The sequence below is a fragment of the Archocentrus centrarchus genome, chromosome 21 (genome assembly GCF_007364275.1).
Source record: "Archocentrus centrarchus isolate MPI-CPG fArcCen1 chromosome 21, fArcCen1, whole genome shotgun sequence".
NCBI classification, from domain to species: Eukaryota; Metazoa; Chordata; class Actinopteri; order Cichliformes; family Cichlidae; genus Archocentrus; species Archocentrus centrarchus.
Window position 1 is genome coordinate 6,362,459 of NC_044366.1, and position 18,448 is coordinate 6,380,906.

Here is an 18,448-nt window from a genome sequence, read left to right on the forward strand (position 1 = left end):
CTATGATTTCGGCTGGTGTTTGTGTGAGCACGCGGGTTTCTGAGCTGTCTTTGTGATACCTGACACACACTCCCTCGCAGGTCTTTATTTAGGGTGTACTATATTAAGCACTTTCCCATTGAAATACAGCACCAGCTGTACTGGCTATGTGTTGTGGCTGCCATTGCAGTAGAACTAGGCTGTTCCCCCTCTCACTGCTAGCATGGGTTTTTCTCTCATGCAGACAGACCTAATTAAATTATCCCTAATAATCACACCGTGAGTTTGTGCTGAAAAGCATGCACTTAAAGGGGGCGGCGGCTGAGTGTTTTAATGTGTGTTTGAATCCATTCCAAAGGATTCATTTCCTATGGGAAAATGGAAGAATAATTACAGGCAACCGACAGGTATTTAAGGCTGAATCACCTATCAATCACCTATTTTAAGATGATTGTTATGAAAGTAAATCATTTTTCTTTCTTCTTTCAGAAACTTGCCCTGTGGAAGTTGGACAATCTTGCACCAGCGAATAGCCACTTACTGCTCTCCTAAACTGCTTAAGAAAAAAGCAGTAATGGATGTGTTTGGTGGTGCACCACGTTTCTTAGCCTATCCAAGACCTGTAGTGGTACAAAGTGGGACTGATGCAGTCCTAAAGTGTCAAATTGGTGGTGATCCAAGGCCTGCTGTTATCTGGGAGCGAAACAATGAAAAGATTGACCCACAAGGACGATATCGGGTCTTTGAGGATGGCAATGTTTACAATCTCATCATCACAGCCGTTACCACTGAGGATGGTGGACAGTACATATGCAAAGCAAAGAATAGCATCGGGGAAACCTATGCAGCTGCCACACTGAAGGTGGAAGGTGAAGCACAAGAGATGGAGCTGCGGGAGGAAAACAAGCCACGATTCCTCATCAAGCCCCTCTCCACTCGTGTTGGTCGTGGGGAAGATGCTGTCTTCTCTTGTAAGCTTTGGGGAAACCCGAAGCCAGAGGTTATCTGGGAAAAAGATGGTAGAAGACTCAATGAAATATTTGAAAGCACACATTTCAGTGTGGGCTACCAGGATGGTGGATGGTTCCAGCTCAAGATCTTTAAGACCCGTGCTCCTGATGGTGGTGTATATACATGCAAGGCTAGAAATGAGTTTGGGGAAGCACTAGCAGGAGCTGTGCTGCTTGTTGATGCAGGTCCAGGACATGAAGAAGAAGGAAATCGTAATGGCTATATAAATGGCCACTGGAAAGTCCATCAGGGAAAACAAAGGAGTGGTAGGCAAGTGCCAAACCGCCTAAAAGACGACAGCATGACCAAGTCAACAAAAGTAAAAATGTTTGCTGTGACAGAGGGCAAACATGCCAAATTCCGCTGCTTTGTGACTGGTAAACCCAAACCAGAAATAATTTGGAGGAAGGATGGCAGACTGATACTGTCTGGAAGGCGTTACTTGTTGTATGAGGACAGAGAAGGCTACTTCACACTTAAAGTTCTGTATTGTAAGCAAAAGGATAATGGAGTTTATGTCTGTGCTGCATCAAATACTGCTGGGCAAACCCTTAGTGCTGTACACCTCTCTGTCAAGGGTAAGTCAAGAGCATTTTCAATGTCAACATTTATTTATGTAACATTTATGTATGTACATAAAACTATAGTACTGTGCCAGTCTTGATCACTTCTTCATATTTTGCTTACAAAATATGCCAGACTTTACTGCAATTTTTTAAAGTGGTTTGGAACAAAAGTTCTCCAAGCTTTCTGAAGGTCTTTCAGGGTTTTTCTGTGGACACTCGCTGCTTTTTCACTCATTCAGTTCATTTCCAGAGGAAAGTTTTTTTTTTTAAAGTTTGTTAAGCCACTTTGTATCATTAGCATAAAATGGCACCTAACTTTAGGGATGAACCAGTGTTGTAGATAGATAGATAGATAGATAGATAGATAGATAGATAGATAGATAGATAGATAGATAGATAGATAGATAGATAGATAGATAGATAGATAGATAGAAGAAATAATTAAGAAATAGGAAAAAAATCCAGCAAAGACCTAACACATGACCTGAGAGATGGCTCTGGCCTATCAGTTGATCCATAAACTGTTCGCCGAAGCCTTCAGTAATGGTGTCAATGGAAAAGTGGCTGTCAAGAAGCCATTCTTAGGGAAGTGAAACAGAGAAAAAAGGCTGAGGTATACCAAATTACACAAGAAGTGGACTGAAAATAAGTGGCAATAGGTTCTATGGATTGATGAATCCAAATTTGAAATTTTTGGTTCAAATTGTCATCAGTATGTAGGAGGTCAGGAAAGAAATATATCTTGACAGAATGGAACAGAAGAAATCCAACATCCAAAGAAGAACTTTGCATGTCCTTCAAAAAGCCTGGAGAACTATTTCTGATGACTACAAAATTACAATTAAAAGAAAGCTGCCTGAGAGAGTTCAGACTGTGTATAAGAATAAAGGTGGTCATACCAAATATTGACTTTCACGCTTGTTTGAATTGTACAAACTCTGTTGTTGCCTTATAGACTGTATTTCGAGGTAAGTTTGGACATTTCCAAAAAATCACTGCAACTATTATCCATTTTCCTAGCAAAATATAATGATATGAGGGGTGACCCGTGACTTTTGCACAATAATGTGCATCTCAAGTAGCAAATGTAGATCAAGTCGTAACCTGTGATGCTTTTTTTTTTATACACTGAGTAATGGAGTGAGTACAGAGTGGTGTGTTCTTGTATTGAATTTCTATCCATTTGATGCTAAAATGATGTCAGTGAGATGAAGCGGTACTCTGAGATCATTTATTGGGGTAGGGCCAGAAAGGCATGGCTATATATATATATATATATATATATATATAATTGATTTATATATATACATAAATCAATAATATACAACTTACTAGTAAAACAAACATGAATACCTTACTGATAATGTTATGATAAGGATTAGTGAAAAGAGAAAGCAAAGACACTGTACTTTTATAAAAGTGATTTTCACTTTATGCCCAATTTTCTGCCTATCTAAAGAACTCATTCAGTTTAATATCAATTTGGCCTTGCATTTTAGTCAGTTGAATTCATTAAAGTCTAGGTCTGCATGCTACTGAGCTGTAAATATAATCAGTAATCAAATTATCCCTGGTCCAGTCTAATGAAATGTATCAATGCTCTGAAACTGGACCCAAGCGATGCCTAAACAGGCAAAGCTCATTAGCTTGGAGAAAAGTTCAACAGTGATAGGATGTCTGCAAAGGTACTTAGTCTGTGGAGGGTCCAATGCTGCGTGTCCATGTGATCGAAATCTTTGGAAAGCAGATCATATTTCTCACATGGCCCAGAGAGGTCCAACCTCAAGTATTGTACTGTATCAGCTGGAGAGAGAAAATAGAACTGAGATAGGGTTAATGGTTAGTGGTGGCTATGAAGAAATTTTAAATGGAAGATGGTTTGTATAGCTGTGTGTTACTGGCCTTGTTAAAACATTAGCAAGGTAAGGTAATGATGAGCTTTGCACGCACACACCACTAAATACAGTCCACATTCTTTTGCATACAACTGTCTGGTACTGTCTGATGGTGTCGGTTACAAACAGGTTATTCCCTATCTAACACCCGAGTGTGTTAATGACCTTCCCATTCCTCAACTAAATAAGCTACTTGTCTCATGCTTTTGCTCATCTTGTTTGCTTATCTGGAATTTACTGCCAAATATATTTCAATTTACAGTGTTTACTACAAGGAAGTATGTGCTCTGAGTTTTCGCTAGATCACCTTGCTTTAAGAATTTTTATGGAATTACTCTGGTCATTGGATAGATCAAATAAAAATATGAATATCTTACATTTACTACAATAAGAGATGACATATTGGCTCAAACTGTTGCTCTTTTTCTTTGGTCCCAGAGCCGCCCGTGCGGTTCAAGCAGCCTCTCATTGATCTTGAAGTATGGGAACGAGATTTGGCTATTCTTGAGTGTGAAGTTCCAGAGGACTCTGTTCCCATCACATGGTATCTGGAGGATAGACGACTACAACCAGGGGCCAAATATGGAATGGAGGAGTGGGGAACGAAACGACGACTAACAATCCGTGACATTGGAGTCGATGACGATGGGATTTACCTCTGCGAGATGCCTGATGGTGGCAGAAGCATTGCAGAGGTAGCTGTAAAAGGTAAATTAGGATCCAATAATAAAATAGCTCTATTTGAAAAAAACAAAAACAATAAAAAACAACAAAAGCAAACTGCAGGGGTTTCGTATACAGACTAAGTAATACAATTACCATTTTTATAGGTGGAGAAGAATCACTTTACTAGTATTTAACCAGTATGCTATTCTAATTTATACGTACAAATGGAAGCTTTTAATGAAAAGAGATCAAGTTTCACGAGTTTTGTCGGTTTTTCCTCTTTTTTCTGATCACAATCTGTCCCTGTGATAAGGATATGGAGAAATATTGTATTTTATAATTCCCTCAGGAGTCTCTGATCCAGAGAACTCAAGGCTGTTCTTTTCAGCTTTATAGTTTTGTAGCTGTTTGTTGTTTTTACAGTGACAGCATCAATTTTCTATATGTCTAAATCTTAAGAAATTCACACTGAAAGTGCTCAATGTTCTCAGCAAGAAATCAAATTTTTGTGACTTGCAATATCAAGATTGTCTACAACAGCAGAGTTAAGGCGCCTTGAGGCGACTGTTGTGATTTGGCACTATGGATAATTACAAACTCCTTAATTTACAGTGAGATGTTTTCCACCAAGTATTAAGAATCTTTACCCTGTAAGTGATGCATTGAATCACTTGGATGTTTCTTTACAGGTACAATTTTGCGGAAGCTTCCGAGAAAAGTGGATGTCTTGGAAGGTGAAAATGCTGCCTTCTGTGTTGAAGTAGAAAAAGAAGAGATGGATATACATTGGTACAAAGATGGCGTAGAGCTGCGTGAAACCCATCAGACCATTATTAAATCCTTTGGTCGAACTCACATTCTGGTTTTCGTCAATACAATGCCCCAAGACTCTGGCCTTGTGATTTTCCTCGTTGGCAGATCCAAGACTTCCTCTCAGCTACGAGTGAAATGTAGGGTCGATCATCAGTAAATTATAGTGCTTTAAATGCAATATTTGTCACAAAACTTGTTAACTTTGACTTCAAAGTTCATAGATCATTTTTGCAGTAAAAGCAATGTTGGTGCATGATGAGTTTTTCTTGTTTCAGCGGCCAGACATTGTCCTCCTAGCTGTCCAGTGGCTGTGCAGATCAACACAGAGCGTGCTAATGCAGCTCTTCTCTCCTGGGTTCCTGCTCAGGACTCACGAAAGAATCCTCCATCTGGATACGTGCTTGAGCGACAAGAGGTGGGCACTGGTTCACAAGAATGGCTACAGTGTCTGACCACTGATTCTGCGACCTCCGTGGAGATCCTCGGTGACAGTGTCCCATGTGAAGCAGATTACCGTTTTCGCATTTGCAGCGTCAACAAATATGGGAAAAGCAATAATGTTGAATTCCCTAAAACTGTTCACTTAGGTAACTTATTTTACTACATCTGTTGTAAATCCATAATGCTTTGTTATCTTTCTCGATTGATCACAGCAGGATACTGCTTTGTAATTCATTAAACAAAATAATTTTATTTTCCAGTTCCTGTGGCCAGAATACAAGCTCCCTTACAGGATGCCTTGGTGCCAGAGGGACAAGATGCCCTCTTCTCTATTGAGCTTTCTGCTTCAGTTATCGGTACGTGGTTTTTAAATGGGACTCAGCTTCAGGAGGAAGAACGGTATTCCATGCGTCGGTCACGAACACACCAATCTCTTCGCATTCGAGGAGTACGTGATAGAGATAATGGAGCTGAGATTACCTTCATTGCCTATGGCATCCGTGATTCTGCAGCACTCTACATTCAAGGTATGTTTGGGGTTTTCATTTCATAACTTGCTTGATTTTGTGTCTTGTTTAATATAACAATATAACTCAGAGGGCGCTGCTTGTCAGCACCGGATTTGCATAAATTTGTGGTCTAGGCAGCTTTATACAAATGAGGAGTGTCCAACACACTGACAGCATTTGGAATATCTTATCAAACCATTGTTGATCCAAAATGAAGACGAAGTCAAAAACTGCATATTGGCTTATTAGTTGCCTCAAATGTTTTCAGAAATATGTTTTTGCTGGTGTTTTTTTTTTTTTTACAGTAAAAGAGAAAAATTGCTAATAAAGCAACCATGTAGTTTTCTTTTCAAAATCTGAAAGTGGACAGCCCACTAGAGGCTGCTTCCCCATAAAGTGTCCAGTGCTGGAAAACAGCTTGCACCAAAAACATCCCTGTGGACACATACCTTTCATGGCACTGAGTGATGTAAAACATTTTCATTGTGTTTCTAAAATTTGCAGCTCCTCTTGTCAAGTTTTCCCCGTTGTCAGAGATGGATCGAAACAAATTTGTAGAAATTGGGAATCCCATTGTGCTCTACTGTGAGGTTTCAGACCCTGCAGCTCTGGTGCACTGGTACAAGAATGGAGTGGAATTAAAATCTATGGAAGGTCTTCATATCCAATCAGAGGGCACCATGAGACGAATTGTCATCCAGTCAGCAGAGTTGTCACATTCAGGAGTGTACTGCTGTGATGCCATTGATGATGTCATCAGGTTCAATGTAGAAGTAGAGGGTGAGTAGATTGAGTTTGACTTTACAGATGATTTTTTCTACAGAGACTAACCCTCTTCATCGTGACTTGTACCAAATTGTCTTTCTTTATCTAAAAATGCATGCTGTCTTCTTCTAAAGTCTGAATTATCAGATTTTTTTTTAACCACTTACCAATCCATTAAAATATCTAAATATCCATAGCCCCACCTGTGAGGTTTTCAGCAATTCCAGATGCTGAGAGGAACAAAACCATCCAAACAGGCTGCCCCATTGTTTTAGAATGTGAGCTCTCAGATCCATCTGCCCAGGTGCACTGGTACAAGGATGGGTCAAAACTCCATCCTCAAAGTGGAGTAGATATTATAGCCGATGGCTTGATGAGGAAAATGGTTATCCATTCAGCAGAAGTTTCATACTCTGGCTTGTACTGCTGCAAGACAAAGGGCGACACCATCACATTCACAGTGGACATCAAAGGTGATTTGTTTTACCTCAAGTGATGTGAAGCATTAACAAGCTCCTACTCAGCAAAGCAACTAACTCTGATGGCAGTCTTGTATGTTGTCTGTTGCCTTTCATCTACTGATTAAGCGAGGGCTACGTTCTTTTCAGTGTATTACAGCATGTTAGCAATTTAGTTGTCAGTAAATAGATTATGATAAATAATCTAAATGGCATGAGGTTGATTTAAGGTTGACATAAAATCTAAACATATCTATAGCTCCACCTATGAAGTTCTCAGCTATTCCTGAAGATATGAGGACCAAGTCGATTGAAGCAGGCTGCCCTATTGTGCTACAGTGTGTGGTGTCGGATCCTGAGGCCCACGTGTGCTGGTACAAGGATGAAATGCAGCTCATTTCAAGCTCTGGATTAGAAATCCACTCAGTGGGCAACACAAGGACATTAGTTGTTCAGTCTGCAGAGCTGAGCCATTCTGGTGTGTACAGATGCACCACAGAGGATGATACCATGGAGTTTCAAGTGGAGATCAAAGGTGACTTTAAACTTCTTATCTTTTTGCGTTCATTTTGTAACCCCAAACCCCTCTTCATAGATGCCACTAATAATCCCTGCTTCTACTATGTGGTTTGAAGGGCTGTTTCATGTACCTAACTTAAAAGAACAGTTAACACACTAGGTGATTACTATTTATATACACTGGTTTTGTGACTCCTATGGCTCTCTATGAATTGAAACTCTCCAAAGCCCTTTTCATCTTCTGCTCAGCAGTTACATTTTTGTAAGGTATCCATTTCCACGGCCTTGATTTTATTTAGCTGTCCTGAATTCCCAATGCTAGCTATACCAGTGATGCACTCTACTATCTTTGACGTTGAGAGAACCAAGTCACTTGAAGTGGGCAAACCTTTGGAGCTGGAATGTGAGGTTGCAGACTCCACTGTGCCCGTCTGCTGGTATAAAGATGGTAAAAAGCTCATCCCACAGAATGGCTGGGATATACAGTGTAATGGCACATCGAGGAAACTCATTATCCCATCTGCTGAGCTCTTGCACTCAGGGCTATACAGCTGTGAAACCTCTGATGACACAATCCACTTCACTGTGGATGCTAAAGGTGATTTTTTATTTTCAAATAAACTTTTAGAGCTAATTCTAGAGTTTTCTGGAGACTAGATGCAACTAACATTATGATATGCATTTCCGTCTGTCTGTGTTAAGTGGTGCTTTGTGTCAAGTTGTAACTGTCCATAGTAAGATTAATCTCTACTGACTAAATGAAAAAAAAAATGTAACCCTTGAAAATGCATTTCTCATTGAATTTCAGATGGCAGATTACTTCCCTGTTTTGGGGAAGTTACATTCAATGCCCTTTTCTTCATAGTGTAAATATGTTCCATTAAGTCCATAGTCATAATATTAATCATTAATCTTTAGCTCCAACGTTGCCATTGTCGCCTTCGCTGGAGGTTGTGGAGACACAGTTACTCGAAGCAACGTACCCCACTGAGCCAGCCTGTGAATTCTCAGACCCTGCTTTCCAGGTGTCAAGGCAGAGGGATACAGAACCTGATTCTGATAGAGAGCCTGATTTTGAAAATGGAGGTATCAAGAACACCCTTGTTATTGAACCAACTCATCCTGCAAACTCTGGAGCATACTATTGTGCAACAGCAGATGATGTTGCCCAATTAATAGTAAAAAATCAAGGTGATTATATCTTTTTTCCAAATGTGTTTTCTACATCAGCTGTACTATGTGCAGCTTTTAGTTGCATTTCTATATACGTAAATATCTGTATCAGTTTCTCTTTAAAGTCAATTTCCCCCAATGACTGTTTGTAGTGCCACCTCCAACATATCTGCTTGACCGTGATGTTGAGAAGGCCAAGTCTGCTGAACCACACTGCTCAATTGTTCAGCAATTTGAGATTTCAGATCCCATTGCCAAAGCCTGTTGGTACAAAGATGGAACCCAGATCTACCCAAAAAGGGAGACTGGCAGCAAAACCCAGAGAAGCAGCCAAATCTTGCCCCTCCAGTTACAGTATTCATCTGGTGATGGGAGGTTTGGCTGTGAAACATCTCATGATGGACAGTTAAATGAGGACATGAAAGGTGGTTCCCCTCATTGTACCTGCACAATTAAGACTCAAGAAATAAGTTAGCTATCAAATGCTATGACCCAGCTCATTGTTTTCTCTTTGGCTTTGTCCAAACAGCAGAGCAGTGTCACTATCGTGACGAGATTGGTGAGATAGCTGATGCATCTGTCCAATACACAGTGGATGTCAAAGGTGATTTGATATTTCAACATCAATCATCCATTTTAACCAAGCACATAAATGCCACTAACAATAGTGGTGTATTTTATTGTTAGCCCAATCATCTGAGGCATCTGTAAATCTTTTTTCCTTTAGAAAATTGCTCTGTGTCACATTGTCATCCCTGGTTTCAGGTCATTTACTGCTGTTTTTGCCTCTTAAATAAATGTAGTTGTTTTGTAGCTATGTAGCTGCTTCTCATACTAACATATATGTTGTGTTTGTCACTTCATTCTTCATTTTAACAGTCATCTTTGCTTGTAACAAGCAACTTACAACTCTTTAAGTCCATCTTATGTCTTATTCATCACCAGATCCTCTCATTCACATTGCTGCCCCGAACCTCTCCCCGTTGCAATGACAACGAACTCTTCTCAAAGACAACAAAAATTCATGTATTTTATGTTTTTATGGAGCTAATGTACAGATTTATGGTATGAGTATATTAGGAGTCAGTTGAAGGAAGACATATTGGAGCTCACTGTCAGACCAAACCTGGTCGATCTTCTTGTTTGTCTTTGCAATGGATAATCCCATAACTCCATGCTAACCCACAATGATGTAAAATTCTGTTATGAGAAGAAGTATTGAGACCATCAACCACTGAAAACCTTTCTCTGTGTACATCACAATGCTTATAGCTACATCGCCAAGGCTCTCTTCTGACCAAGAGAAGAACAAGTCCACAGAGGAGGCTTATCCTGTTGAAGTTATCCCGGTGTCCTCAAAATGCAATTCTGGCATTTCCAGTGGCAAGGGTGGAGATACTGAGACATATGAAGACCATTCCAGGCATATGCCAACTTCTCAGTCAACACACATGACTGACTGTACTGCATCTAAACAGCTGAAGGAACTCTACGATGGTCAACAAATAGGAAAGGCCAAATGTCCCGTGTACCATAACTCTGTAAAGCCAATAACAATCAAATCTGACACACACCATCACACTACACAACTCAAAGATACACAAGGTGAGGAATTCATTTACTATGTACAGCATACAGAAGCCCCATCTGAAGAATCTGATAATGCCTTGCAGACAGCTGTTCTGACAGATGAGTTTTTTAAGATTTTGCAAACTGCATCTGTTCAGTCAGAGGAATCCACTTCCAAGAATCTCACTTTACAAAGATCAGAACAGACCAAACCAGAGGAGTTATGTAGCTTAGTACAGATGCAATCTGTCCAGGCAGAGCTAGGCAACCTTCTACAGACGTCAGCTACAATGCCAGAGCACAATACTGACACCTTACAGATTTCAACAGTCAAATCAGACAATATGTATAAGTCTTTAAAAACAGCAACTCCTCAGTCTGAGGAATGTTTTGAATCCTTAATCTCTGCACATTACAAGTCAGAAGACCCCTTTAAATCCTTACAGACTGTAATTGTCAAATCAGAGGAGCCATTTAAGTCATTACAGACTGCAGCTGTCCAATCAGAGGGGGCCTGTAGCTCCATGCAGATTCCACCTGTCTTTTCAGAGAAGCCTCATGATTGCTTACAAACTGAAACTGACTATTCAGAGGGGGCCTATAACTCTTTATGGACTACAACTGACCAATCAGAAGAGTTAAGCAGACTCCTGCAGACATCTGCTGATCTGTCACAGAAGCTCTGTGACTTCCCTAAAACAACATCCCTTCAATCATTGGATTTGTCTAACCTTAAAGAGGTAGAAACTTTCCAGCAGGAGCCTTACAACGTGCAGCAGTCTGCATATGTCAGATCGGATCATCCCTGTCACACAGGACAAACAGTTATTAACAATTCAGAAGTGTTGTCTCTGCCAAATCAGGAAGGAACAGACCACGCAGAGTTTTATCATACCATGGATACCACAGAAGAACAAGTAGACATCACAGTTAACTCTGGGAAAAGATATTCCACCCACTGTGCAGAGCCTTACATTATCAAGCATCCGTCAACTGTCGAATCAAAGGAGCTCTACCTCTCAGGGACTCATGATGGTTACTGGAGTGACAGTGTCACTGCAAATAAGGTGGCTGTTGAAGGTGATTTAAACGGTTAGCATTATCAAGCAAAAAATGGACGGGCACAATGTTGACATTGTGTAAAATGAATGAGATTGCTTTTTTTGCAATCCTTTCCATTTTGACAATTTCTATATTTACTCACTTGACTTTGTTTACACTAAAACTACTTAAGTAGTTGAAAAGTTGAGTTTGGGTGATCTGAGAACATTACAAATAGAGAAAAGAGTAAATATATTAGCTTCAAATCCTAACTTGAATGCCTAGTTATCTCAAGTCTAACCAAACACACATCTTGTTATATTACTAATAATTGAGGACATATTTTTATTATGACTTATTTTAACTCTTAAGATTTATTGGCATGACTAATCTTGAGCTCAGAATTTGCTCTCTTTTGTTTTTAAAGCATCATTTGTGTTGTGGTCAGTAATAGTGATGCAATTTTCTCTTGATGTTACCTCAAACATCCCCAGCTCCGCCTGTGAGAGTTGCAAGACTTTGTGAGGCTGAGAGGAACAAGTCTGTTGAAGTTGGTGAACCCATAATGCTGCAGTGTGAGATATCAGATCCTAATGGTGAAGTTACTTGGTACAAGGATGGAATAAAACTTCTTGAAGCAGCTGGGCAAGACATGCTGGCAGATGGTTCAATAAGAACACTGGCTTTCCGATCTGCAACAGTGTCTCATGCAGGGATTTACAGCTGCAAGACAACAGATGATGCAGTGCAGTTTCATGTGGATGTTAAAGGTGACAACAGCTGTTTTTTTCATCTGATATGAAAATAGATGTTAGTGCAGGTTAATTCCATACAAAGAAGTTTGCTTTTCTAATAAAAGGTAAGCTCGCTTGTTAGTTTCTTGGAAGAATAAAATCAAGATAAATTAAATAGATTTAAGAGTTCCCCTGAGAGAAAAAAATATAAGAAAAAAAAAACAATAATACTTTAATATAATTGAATGCAAAATCTCTTCAAAACTGTTTTCACAGAATAATCTCTTGGTTCAGGTTGTAAGTTTGTGAATTAAAAGAGAAATGTGCATTACAATAAATTTGTTAAAAGGTGATGATCATGATAATAAGCTTCCATAATTGCACTCCAAGATGTCTAAGTCCATGGCTGAAACTGAATCAAGAGTTCTGCTGGGATGATGTTTTTGTAGGCCAACCCTGAAGCGCGGTCCTGGATCCCTTAACAAAAAGTCAATTGGATTCCTCCAAATGCTTTTGGATTTTTGCATAAAATAAGCTCTGTGTAAAATAAGAATTTATGACATGTTTGTTCAGCAGGATAATCTCTACAAATTAATTCCAAATGCACAATTTCTGAAATGTAAGTACAATCTCAGTGAACGATGTCACATGACTTCTTAATACCACTGAGCTCCTGTGTTTGTCATGATGATGTTGAATCTGCATGACCACTTCTATAGTCTCATTTAGCCACTTGTTAGCAAAAATTCACGAGTGGCATAATTAATTGCAAATTCTATGTTGTAGAACAAAACAGTAAAATGTCTGTGAGTCGCATTTATCCCACTTATTTTAGACTTATTTTAGATAACACTACTCAGGGGAAATTCAGGTTCTGTACAATTTAGTACTTAGTATACTCCTCTGAAGTTTGCTAATTAGAGTTTTCAGATTGAGACACAGTGACATGTGCTGTTCTATCTAAATTTCAGAACTGGCATTGTACACTTAACCAAGAGGAAGTGAAGTATCTTGCAAAGTCTTTCATTTTGTCAAGAGCTGAGCCAATGCACAAAGCTCTTTAAGCCTGCTTTCTTTCCAACATACTGATGGTCGAAAGAATTAAAACAAATCAGCAGAATGAACACAAGTAACCTAGCAACCATAGCAGCAATGATAAGCCTGACTAATTAGCGACACCACTTCTAATGCTGAGCAGTCTTGGAGGTTGAGAGCGTTTTCTGACCCTGTCAAAATATTTTGTACATTTTCACCAAGCTCCTGACAGGCGGTAAATACACTGGTAGTGTATACTGTGATAAGGATGGCGAATAGTTGTAGCTAATAAATTCCGAGATTTAATCGTGGAGGTTCTTTAATTTCACTTTTCCGAATTGTAGTTTTACAATTTAGGGCAGAACATGGACAGAAAATCCTCTCAATAATTTTAGTTTTCAAGAAAAGCAAGTTAAAACATCTTTGAGAAGAAAATCTGTTTCATTAGCCTCAATCAAGAATAAAGTGTAACTTCAATTCAATTCAATTTTATTTATATAGCGCCAAATCACAACAAACAGTCGTCTCAAGGCGTTTTATATTAAGGTAAAGACCCTACAAACTTGATTAAGGGGGTTACACTGGCTCTCTGTGGAACATCATTGACATGTGAACTGAGCAAACATGCCCAACAATACAGTAACCCTCTCTTTAGGTCATAATATCCAGTTAATTAAAGCATTTTTTTCATAAGTCCCTGCCAAGACAGTATATAGAAGTGCACAACTTTGGTACAACCAAAGGTATTTTGACTCTAATGTCTTGGATGTCTTCACAGTTGTGTCAAAATAACTCTGAACTGCTTTGTCAAGCGGCCAAGGTTTCATTAGTTCACTCACTTTTTGCTTGACTAAGTAAAGTGACTGGTCATTGGAAGAACTCCAACTTTCCAGCCTCCTACTACAAAGGCAGGAATTTCTCAAGGCTAAATCATCTTACAGGCACAAACTGTAGGCACTGACCAAATGTGATGAAAAAAAAGGTTTATGGAGAAAAAGGCTGAAAATTGTAAGCATAAAACTTTGCCAATCAAATATATTGTACACCATGGATGGATGGATATTTAGTGAGTTCACTGCAGAACCTAAATTAGGCTTTTTATAAATTCAATAATACCCTTACAAAACTGTGTGACAGTGTCACTATTAATAAAACTGTTATCTTTAGGTATACCAGCATTACTAGCTATACAAAATGTCATTTTAAAGGTGCACCTTTCCTTACAAATACTAAAGGTTTTAATGGAAAGCTTCAGTTTCAGGATTGTACTTTGCTTCACTTGGTCCATTACAGTACCTGTTTTATTGACCGTTCTATTTTACATTCAATCCTGTAGCTCCACCTTTGACATTTTCAGCTATGTCTGAGGCTGACCAGAAAATGACGGTCATAGCAGGCTGTCCCATTGCTCTGCAATGTGAGCTGTCAGAGCCCACTGGACAAGTCAGTTGGTACAAGGATGGAACAAAGCTCCTATCTCAAAGTGGAGTAGACATCCAGTCAGAGGGAAATTTGAGGAGTCTAGTTGTCCCATCAGCCGAGCGGGCTCACACTGGTGTGTACCGTTGTGAGTCAAAGGATGATGACATCCAGTTCACTGTGGATGTAAAAGGTGATGCTCAAAACAAAAAAACTCTGCAGCGCTTTCACTGTCTTGCATTGCCACTAACAAGGTTAACAGCAGGTGATTAAGTCATGTATGTCTAGTCACCTAACAGAAAATGGTTAATTATCAAGCCTTCCTAATACACTACTCATGCCGACTTATAAAGCGGTGGCCAAATGTCAGTAACGTTGAATTTGTTATATTCATTTATGTCAGTTTAAAGAAAAACTAGCCCCCATCACACCTAATCACAATGCCCACTTTTTAACACTTTAATAAAAGTGGAATTACATAAGATAGGACAGCTTCACTCTAAACATCTCATTAAAAATGGAGTTTCATAATGCAGCATTTTTACAATATATAAAGAAAGCTGTGAGTCAACTTCATTCTTATTAATGGCACTAATTATATATACTTCTTGTGCCGTTAACACTCTTATGTCTAACCTGTACTTTTTTGCTGGTTTCACATTGATCGTTGCTCTTCTAGACGTCTTTGAGTTCTTATTTATGTTGTCTTGTCAAAAGCACTTTGTTCTTAAAGACCTGCGTCATCTGTCTGCTGCTTTGGTTGAATTTAAGTTCCTACTTTTTTCTAACTGAATAAACAGTAGTTTTGATATTTAAAGACACTTTATTAAGACATTCTTTTGCAATTTTAAAAACCCACAGCCCTGCCTGTGAAGTTCTCAGAGCTCCAAGAGAATGACCGGAACAAGTCCGTCCAAGAAGGCGCTTCCATTGTCCTGAGGTGTGAACTCTGTCATGATCCCTCCGCTCATGTCAACTGGTATAAAGATGGAGTGAAAGTCCAGCCACAAAACAATGTGGAAATGCAGTCAGATGGACTGACAAGGACACTATTCATCCATTCAGCTGGAAGCATACATGCTGGTACCTATGAATGTTCAACATCAGATGACACTGTCACCTTTAAAGTGGATGTAAAAGGTGATTTATTTCTATCCTTGCTATCTTCTTATGGTACTAACCCCAACATTCTTATTCTCTGGTGTGAGTTGCTGAAACATACTTTGATTTGAATGATCATGGGAAAATATGACTCTCTGCATAGTGTGTTTTGTCTGCAACAAGCGTCTTACCCAATACCCTTGTTATTCTCCTCTCTTAGGTCGATCGCCACAGATCATGCCAATCCCACTCTCAGAAAAATACAAGCTGATTGCAGCTGGTTGTCCAATTATCCTCCAGTGTAAGGTTTCAGATCCTGTTGCCCAGGTTTCCTGGTTTAAAGATGATACGGAGCTTTTCTGCAAAACTGGCCTTGATATGAAAAGAGATGTCAACCTCAGAAAACTGATGATTCATTCTGCAAAGGTCTCTGACTCCGGTCTCTACAGCTGTAAACTTGCAGAGGACACAGTAACATTCCATGTGGACATCGAAGGTGAGTTTCTTACGTTCCCTTCTAATTAAAGAGCTTGCAAGTGTGAGATTTTAGCATGAATATCCTTACTCTTAACTACACACACTGAAAATCCTAGCTGTGCTAAAATAACCAAACCAAAAAAAAGTTTGATTTGCACAACACTACTTGTTAAACGATGCTCTGTCAGCTTAACAGCAGTGCTCTGCAAATCTTTTAATACCCCCGCAGCTACTCCTGTGAGGTTCTCATCGCTTCCAGAGGTTGCGAGAAACAAATTTGTTGAAGCAGGCTGCCCAATTAAGCTGCAGTGTGAAGTCTCAGAGCCAACTGCCCAAATCTATTGGAACAAAGATGGAGAACAGATACTTCCTGAGAGTGAATATGAACTCCAAGCTCAAGAAAGACTGAGGGCACTGGTCATTCAGTCAGCAGAAGTCAGACACTCTGGAGTGTACATCTGTGAGGCCGCAGATGACCATATAGAATTCAAGGTGGATGTTGCAGGTGATTTAAGTATTTTGAGCTTTGTCAGAACTACTAACTGTCTATTAATACTTGGCTAATAGACCAGCTTAGGCTACAACATTTAAATGTGTAAGTTAGGTGTACTAATGCTTTTTTATGTACCTCTTTTGTCCATAATTTTGGTGAACATCTTTACCCGAGTAGAAAATGCAGGGATTTTTTTTAAAGTTTTTGCTGTGATTTACTCATTCAATATTTAATATTAATATGCAGTTAAATGTAATTTTTGCCCTTGGGAGCAAAAATGGCCTTTCAGGCTAGATGCACCAGACAAAACTGGCAGCTTGCTGGTAGAAAAGAAATGTATTCACCAGCTAGAGAGCCAGATTTCCCCCAGGATTTGGTTAAAATCAAAAATGAGCTAAGAAGAGAAAACTGGATTTAGGCTCATTTTAGAGACCGAAATGACGCACCGTCAGTGCACAGCTATTTACTAAAATATTTGCCACCACTCTGTAAGGTAATGTTGCATCCTAGGGCATCACATACTGCTGTGTTGCAGAGATATGCACAAGTTGTCTTCTGTCATGTCGCTCTGGCTGCAGTGATTTTGGACAGCAAGCGATAACAGCCTTCTTCCAAAACAGGACAAAGTCCACATTAGCTTGAGCTTTAAGGGATGGTGTTAAATTTGCACAGGACTCATCATTTAAAACTTCCAGTTACTGCCCATGTAAAGAGAGAAGCCCTGCATTCTGGTACAGAAGTGTTATATTTCAGTGGATGAGTGGCCCAGTCTTCATTGGGAAAGTTGAAGTCTAGGCTACTTTATACAAATCAGAGCACGCCCAGCACAGCCTAAGCGCTCTGAGAACCCCTGAAAACATTTAGAAATAAATGTTGTTTATCAGAAATGAAGCCAGATTCAGCAACTGCACGGCATAATTCAGACCTCAAATGTTTTCAAAAACACATTTGGTGAACTATTTCCATAATAAAAGAAAGCCTGAAAATGAGCTGCCTTGTTTGTCTTTTGCACTTAGTTTCACTTTGTTTTTAGGCAGTGATTAGTTTCATTTTAACTTGTTTTTTTTTTTTTGTTTTTTACTATGTTTAGCCACTGAACACTAATTGGTAGGGTAATTGGTTAATTAGTTTCTCAATAGTAGCCATGTCCACTGAGAAATGATGCTTACCCAGTGAGTTTAAATGTGATGCAGAGGCATCTGTTACAAGTGTCTATTTGCCACGAGTTGGAAGTAAGACCTGTTTATGGGCAGAACCATAAACCGAGTATATCACTGCACCAACACCAAAGGACAACTTGTGGGTACCTGATAGATGTCGGCATTTACAAAACAACGGTATTTGACTCCCTAGGAATGAGAACAGGCTGGCTGATACTGTACTATTATCACTACATACTACTTTGCAGTGTTATATGTTAAAATAATGGTGTGATTTCACTCAGCCAAACAACATTTACACCATTCTGGGGCCAAATGTCAATTAATTAAAAATCACTGTTGACATCTCTTACCCTTGACTATATAAACTGAAGTATGTTACACAGCATAGGATAACAAAAGCAAATCTGACTGCCATTGCTATCTGGTTACTGTTAATGAACTGAAAATCCTATAGCATTGGTTTGATTCTCAGCTGTTCCAGAGGCTGAGAGGAGCACGCCTCTTGAAGCAGGCGGACTGATAAAACCACAGTGCGAGATCTCACATTCTGCAATCCAGACCTGCTTGAATGAGGATGGAATAAAACTCTTGGCAGAATCGGAAATAAGCACTGATTCAAAG

General features: G+C 39.3%; 1 protein-coding gene across 1 annotated transcript in view; it reads left to right on the top strand.

The window, feature by feature from the left end:
• The first annotated feature begins 553 nt into the window (after positions 1–553).
• Positions 554–18,448, top strand: part of obsl1b (obscurin like cytoskeletal adaptor 1b) — a 36,357-nt gene continuing 18,462 nt past the window's right edge. The window contains exons 1-6 of the mRNA XM_030757332.1: positions 554–1,568; positions 3,890–4,159; positions 4,807–5,067; positions 5,206–5,517; positions 5,632–5,898; positions 6,385–6,660. Of these exons, the coding sequence (XP_030613192.1) occupies positions 554–1,568; positions 3,890–4,159; positions 4,807–5,067; positions 5,206–5,517; positions 5,632–5,898; positions 6,385–6,660 (2,401 nt within the window). The remainder of the gene's footprint in view (positions 1,569–3,889; positions 4,160–4,806; positions 5,068–5,205; positions 5,518–5,631; positions 5,899–6,384; positions 6,661–18,448) is intronic.